The 7,123-nt window shown below is 42.1% G+C and overlaps 1 protein-coding gene across 1 annotated transcript; it reads right to left on the bottom strand.

Annotated features, from left to right (window-relative positions):
* Positions 1-784: 784 nt before the first annotated feature.
* On the bottom strand, positions 785-7,067 carry LOC104131773 (serine/arginine-rich splicing factor 7). Its single transcript, XM_009645092.2, is given in 7 exon segments — positions 785-887; positions 1,717-1,752; positions 4,780-4,833; positions 5,307-5,408; positions 5,536-5,610; positions 6,534-6,710; positions 6,857-7,067. Coding segments are annotated over 7 exon segments (747 nt in total). The 5' UTR covers positions 7,057-7,067.
* Positions 7,068-7,123: the final 56 nt, after the last annotated feature.

The following is a 7,123-nucleotide window of genomic DNA, read 5'->3' as shown; positions in this document are numbered from 1 at the left end:
ATCATAAGTATCACAAAGTAGTACTACTATGTTGGGACAACCAGGACATAAACCAAGACTTCTAAAAATATTTACTTCAATAATTTACATTCCAGAATCATTCCAAATACCTTCACTTGAGAAGCTCGCTGGTCCTTCAGTCAACAGGAGAGACAGACCAGCTTTCACACATTCCTTATTTTTTCCATCTGTTAACACCCTTTGTAGACATTTTTGTAGGTCAAATCATGAAGTGTGTACAAGCACCTCCAAACAGGTTTTCAGCTCCACTGAGCTTTGAGAAGGTACAAATAAAAACACAAGGTGCAGATCACCATAACATTCAAGACCGAACAGCAAGAATGACAGCTGGTACTGGTAACTCTTCACTCTAACTGGTGCTCTGTAGGGATGAAGTCCTACACTGGCACACGCCTGCAGGACAAGCGTGGACAGGCAGCCCGTGACTGGCTGCTGCGCTATGCTCAATTCACAAGTGCCTGTCACAGCCTGCCTCCTCCTTTTCACCATAGTGGTGCGTGGCCTGCTTCAGCTACCCAAATATTAACAGAAACAGCAGGGTTATCACAAAATATTTCTTAGTTAGAAATGCACAGTTTATTTTAATGCGCCAATAAAAAAAGCCCAACATTTCCAGATCACAGAATGTTAACACAACAAAAGAGTTTTGCATTAGTCTGCTAGTAAGACTTTTAAAAAGATCCAGATCCATGCCAATTGTTAGTCAATAGAAACAGCTTTCTAGGACTAAGCCCTTACATTTATAAAGACACCACAAAATCCCTTATAATAATGTAAACAAAATAAATTTTCTTCTTAAACATTTTAAATTTGAACCCATTCTTTCAGGACTTGTACTCCTTCAAGGGCTTCCTGATGGTGAGTGACTGAAAGGGAAAGATAAAGAGCAACTCTTACAGCAAAACCAACAGAAACTGTGCATGCTACGCCAGGTTTCCTCTGCTCGGGAGCCCCACCCCCCAACTCAGAACACCCCTCCCCACACTGTTTTCATTTACAGTTAATAATGATAAAGTGTTATATTTTACACCTTTATAAGTAACAGCTGCTTTAAGCTTGAAAAGGGCAGGCAAAATAAAGACATCGGCTGCAACAGCTAGGCAAGACATCCAGCCTGCTCAGAAAGCACCTTGGAGCCTGCGGTCCAGCTGTGCAGGGGAATTCTTGCTCTGCTACAACCTACATGGTTCCAGTTTAGGGCCAGTCATGAGGAACTCTCTCAGACTAGGTAAATTCCAGCACGTACTTCTCTGGTTACTTAGGAAAACTTGCTTCTTACTTCACAGTGCATAGCAGAACTTGGCAGCTGTGCAAGTGAGTGAGAGCCAGCTGTGAGGAGCCACCAGCAGGAAGTTAATCCTACCATGATATTCATGGTTTGCTCCATACCTTACATTACTCACTTCTTCCCCAGAAACTTTGGGATAGTTGATTCTCATTTGCCCACATTTTCTGTTGTCCTTTAAAATTTCATTAAAGTAGGTTACCTTAGAGTTACTACCATGAAATTCTGACTACCAGCAGTAGGAAGCACCCATAAAACTTCATCTTTTCATAGTAGGAAGTGCCCGTAACAATCCATCTTTTCATACTTCACAAATTAAGACAAGTAAAAAACCTGAAGCTTTTATCTTTGCACAAGTTAACTTCTATAGCAACCACTCCAGTAACTGTATGGCATACACCAATTCCTACCTTCTCTTTGGAGATGGTGATCTGGACTTTGAGCGACTGTTAAAAAAACCAAACAAAACCAAAACAATCAACATAGTAAACTTGTATACACTCAGTAAGTACTTTTAACCATTTAAAAACAGTAAGAACAGTTTTATGTTGTTTAGTAGGTGCTACCCTCAATGCTGCTGATAGCAAGTATACCCAATTACTTTAAGCAAGAAGCTGCAGTTGAGAAGGAAAAACGCTGAAAGCTGGAGCCCTCGGGAAAAAGAGCAACACACAGCTTCAAAGCAGCTATAAAATGATCGCAGTAACCCTGCAAAGCAGGAGCAGTGAAACAAGTAGAGTCAGGAAGACTGAGAACTACAGACAGTTGAGAACAAAGGTAGTGAGAGATATGCCCCAAATCCTGTCAAAAATAATTCTTGTCACAATCATGGGTTAAACAAAAACCTGTATCCACAATCCTTCTGGAAGAATTGCCTATTGTCCCACAAAAATCAGCTATAAAAAAAAGATACATTATTTTAATGTATAAAAATACTTTAAAATCAGCTATTAAAAACCAACCAACCAAAAACACCCCTAAAAAACCTCTTCCACATGCAACTGAAATACTGGTCCAAGCAGAGATTTTGAATTATGACCAAAAAAAAAAAATACTGCGTGCTACTTGTATTTATACGCTCACCTTTTAGCAGGTAAGCCAGATTTAGATCTACCGTGGGACCCAGACCTACAACAGGAGAAAAATAAAGCTCAGCAAAGCAGCCAGTGGCATGCACATACAGTGACAGTTAGCTATACCAGCAACAGCAAATTCATACTACATAGCATCACAAACCAGAGAGGAAGGCTCTGGTGCTGCAGGCTTTTCTTGTGACATTTCAGGAGAATACTTTAGCTCTTTATTATAGAGACCCCACTTCACCAGAACACGAGAGTACAAGCACAAGAAGCTCCCCAGCAAAGCTTCAGCTACCCACTTTCTCAAAACACAGGACCTTGTGCCAGGCTCACAGGCTTTCTCCCCACCTGCCAAGTATCCCTTCCACAAAGGGAAGAATAGTTTCAAGCGTCATCTTAGAAAATCAGCACATTAAGAGCCTGGAATCGGCCACAGGTAAGCACACATGCTGAAGAGCTGATGCATTCTTCAGCTAAAAGTTCCCAGTGCCACTTTTACTCAAGTACAATATAGCTTTTTCCATCAGTTCTCCCAATGAAAACAGCATTTCAGTTTTGGTATCTGGCTACTAATGTGTAAACTATTCCCAGTTCATCTTACGAATTAAAATCTACTCTAACAGTGAGACCTTCATCCCACATTTATCATGTTACTTTACCAACTCAAGTATTTGCTGTTACTTAGAAAGTATTTGTCCTCCTACAGTGTCAGAATTCAGGCATGTGGTACTACTGAACGTCAGAAAGTCTGTTGTTTAATAGACTTGGCCAAAAAAGTAAGGAATTTTTATTCTATCTCTGCTCAGAACCGTTTCTAAAGGGTAATCAAGATTCACCTTTACCTGGCCTATTAACTTACAGAAATACTACATGGACACTGTTGGCATAAGTTAAATGAAGAGTTACATGCCACTGCTTTGAAACCTTCCTGATCACTATATTGAGCCATCCTGTGTCAGTTCCTAACACTATAACCAGTAATTTTGTTATTGTATCACAGTTACCTAGAATGGAGTTGCTCACAACTACCCAGAACTTTTATTTTGTAGTATAACAATGACTTCCTTTGTAAAGAAATACAGTAAGGCAGCACACAAGAGCATCATCTTACTACAAGAACTGCTGGCAAATCCTCCTTCTGAGGGACACAGCAACAAAGCAGGACTGCAGATCAAAAGCTCTAGATACAGCACTGGTTATGTACTAGTGTTTTGCTGCATTAGCAGAGGACCAGCACTGGCTAGAGTTTTCACAATGCTTCCGTAACTCCAGTCCTGAACTACTACTTCTCACTACTACAACTGCAGACCTATGCAAAGTCAGCATTTCTCAGAAATTTCAACACAATTATCAAGTCTTTCATGCAGGAACACAACCGTCCCAGAACTAGAAGTCACCAAGCAACATCAGCAGTATGCAGACTCTTCCACATGCAATTTGAGCCTGGCTAGTCATCTACTGCATTACAGGCCTGTATGAGTAATAAGTCAGGACAGCTCTAGTAATAACAATCATCCCCTTAAAAGCTCAGTGTGCAAGTCCTCAAGTAGCATGCAGACCCCTAAAAATGATCCCTCTTCCCCCATCCTAATGCATAACAAAACACAACTACTTCCAACTTAAAAACTCTTATGTCCATTGCGATTTTATCCTACTCTTTCACCCTTCTTCCAACTACGCACAAGCAGAGCGGAAAATAATGCAGGAGCATTTACTCTATACTCATTTTCCTCAACTTCCATTTCAGCATGGAAAACATCCAGATCCACAAAACCAGGGCTACAAGTCAGAGAAGTACTTTAAAACACTACCCGCGCCATTAGGACTCATGGTCCTGTTCATTCAGACCTCCAGACCTCTGCAGTCAAGTGTTTTATCCCATGTAACGTAGTTCTTAGCACTACAGCAATTTAATTTGGTCTAACCCTCAGAACTGGAGCTGACAAAGCTGAAAAACTGTAAGCAAGAGTTCAGTCAACAGTGGCAACCTTCTCATTGCTATTTTCTTTTCCCTCAGTACTTGGGATTTACAAGAAAAATCTAAGCAGCATTTCCTGCAGGTCGCAAGATCAAGTACGCATAAGCATTAACTAGTTTTCAAAACTGCTCTCCACAGATGTCAAATCATATATATGCTTTGTTCGTGGCTACATATACATGGACTATATAATAGGCACAGACGAAAATAAACTCATGTTTATTACAAGAAATCAACCACTGCTTTAGTCTGTGAAAACGCATAAATTATTAACTTTAAGTGCAAATACTGCTACGCTGCACAACCTTCTAACCCCTTTCCAGCCAAACTTCCCTGAGGAAGAAAAAAAAACCAAACCAAAACAAAAAAGCCCACACCCAAACTATTATTGGTTTGGATTAAGACAAGTATGTTACCTGCTTCGAGGCCATGCAACAGACCGGGACCTTGAGCGTGATCTGGACCTAGATCTAGAAAAAAAAGCAGTGAAAACTCAACTATTACTACACGATTCATATAGCAGAGACGGCATTCTTTTAAGATATTGACCTCAGAGAGTTTTGTTAGAACTACTGGTGTTGCAGAAGTAACTTTCATTACTGGAAAGCTGTAGTATGCCTACCATCCACATAAGAAATCCCACTGCCCTAGTCGACTAAGCAGAATTACTCCCTGTATCCTTGAAGCTGAAGTAGGAAACCTTAACCTTAGATTAAGGCTGTAACTTTGGTACAATATTAAAAAAGCTCAGAAACAGCAGTTCCAAAATTACATGCTGAAGTTTTTAACTTCAAAGAAAAGCATTCAGATTATCTCTCAGCGATGTAACATGGTACCATGAAGGTTCCTGCAGACACATGGACTGCAAAATATAAACTTAATGTTAACTCCAACAGTTATGTTCCCTTCAACAATGTTGTGGGCTTAATAGAAAAAAACATACCTTGATCTCCTTAAAGAACCAGACCGAGATCTGCGGGGTGAAAATGATCTATACCTACGAGGAGAGATTGACCTGGACCTGCGGTAGGAAGCTGACCTTGATCTACAAAACAAAGGAAAAAACCAATCAAAATTACTGCAATGTACTTTTCACAAGGACTACAGAAAGGTGTGGAACAGAGGGAGGAGTAGAAAAAAGAATGATAACACAAGGACAGCCAGAACCCTACCTCCTACCACGACTCCGACTGCGTGACCGAGAATACCTTCTTCCTCGGGACCTTGAACGGGATCTAGACCGGGACCTGGTTTTAGGTTAGAGAAAACAGGTATCAGGAAACAGCTGCAGCAATCAGTGCACGTGAGACCCTGCTGAAGTCAAAACTGATTTCAGACAACTAAAAAACCAAACCAACAAACAAAAAAAAAAAAAACAAAACCAAACCAACAAAAACACACCACTAGCATCTGTCAGTTGGAAAAATCTCTGGGCCCACTTGTCTTGAGCATTTTACTACCTAAAAAATGTTAAAAGCTGAATTACATTGCAGAATTACATTAGAATAGAAAACACTGTAATGCGTATTTAAAATAAACCTTGCAAGTTTGCAGGTCGACCCTCTTTGGCCCAAGGTCTAGCAGATCTAGACGATCTAGAAGTATCTATAGCCGATCGCTGCATCTAGGTGTTCTCTTCAATCTAACGACGATCAAACTGACAGCCCAATGAGCCAGGGTGAGGCTTGATTGACGCAAGAAGATTTTTCTAGGTGGGAATGTGGTCAATCTGGTGTTCCTCTTTCTAAACCGGAGGGGGGCCCCAATTGAAAGCCAAATTTACTGTTACGGCGATCACCGTCTCAAATTTTCTGCCCTTAAAGAATAAGGTGAAGCTACGTGTAGATGGCTCGAGGGGATCTGGCCTCTTATGCTGATCACCTCAAGGTCTAGGAGGATCTTAAGTGTCGGATTTGCAAGGCGCCTCAGCATGAAATCTTAAGGCTCGTGACATTCTGAATCAAGGCGACTGACTCAAACGAAGAAACCTGAAAGGTTTTGACCAGGTTGATTATTAAGATATTAACATTTTATATTAGCAAAATAAATTGTGATATACACCTGCTGACTTACAACATTAAGAGTTAAAACTGGTGTAACATTCTCTCTAACAAGAGCTACACAAAAGCTAACTGGCGAAGCAACCCAGCCACTCTGGGCCCACACATACCTGCTCCTCCTTCGGCGACTGTAACGGTGACAATCATAAGCATAGTGGCCTTTCTCACCACACTCATAGCATCTGTCATTAGGGTCAAAGGGGCGCCGTGCAGGAGGCCTGTCGTAACGGGAGCGACGAGGCATCCCTGTTGACACTTCCACTCTAACCCTGGAGCCACATATTATCCTGCAAGACACAGTATGAATTAATCACAGAAATACTTTTCTCCCCTGTGCTCATTACATACAGAACAGATATCGATGATTGGTGCAGGCTCAGGAGGTCAGAAACCATAGCCAGAGCTGTCAAGGAGGTTTTAGGCATGCACATACTTTCCATCGAGGCCAAGCACAGCATCTTCAGCGTCCCTCGGGTCTTCAAACTCCACGAAGGCAAACCCCGGCGGGTTCCTCGCGATCCACACGGTTCTCAGGGGCCCGTAGTAGCTGAAGGCTCTCTCCAGCTCGCCTTTGCCCGCGCCTGTGCCCAGGTTCCCCACGTACACCTTGGTCTCTGGCGGGAAGGACGCCATGTCAGGGCCGGCGCTCGCCCCGCACAGACACCGCAGCGCGCAGGCGCGGCTGGGACTCGAAGCCGCG

This window comes from Egretta garzetta, unplaced genomic scaffold, assembly GCF_000687185.1.
Source record: "Egretta garzetta isolate BGI_Z169 unplaced genomic scaffold, ASM68718v1 scaffold360, whole genome shotgun sequence".
NCBI lineage: Eukaryota > Metazoa > Chordata > Aves > Pelecaniformes > Ardeidae > Egretta > Egretta garzetta.
This window is presented reverse-complemented; position numbering and strand designations above follow the sequence as displayed.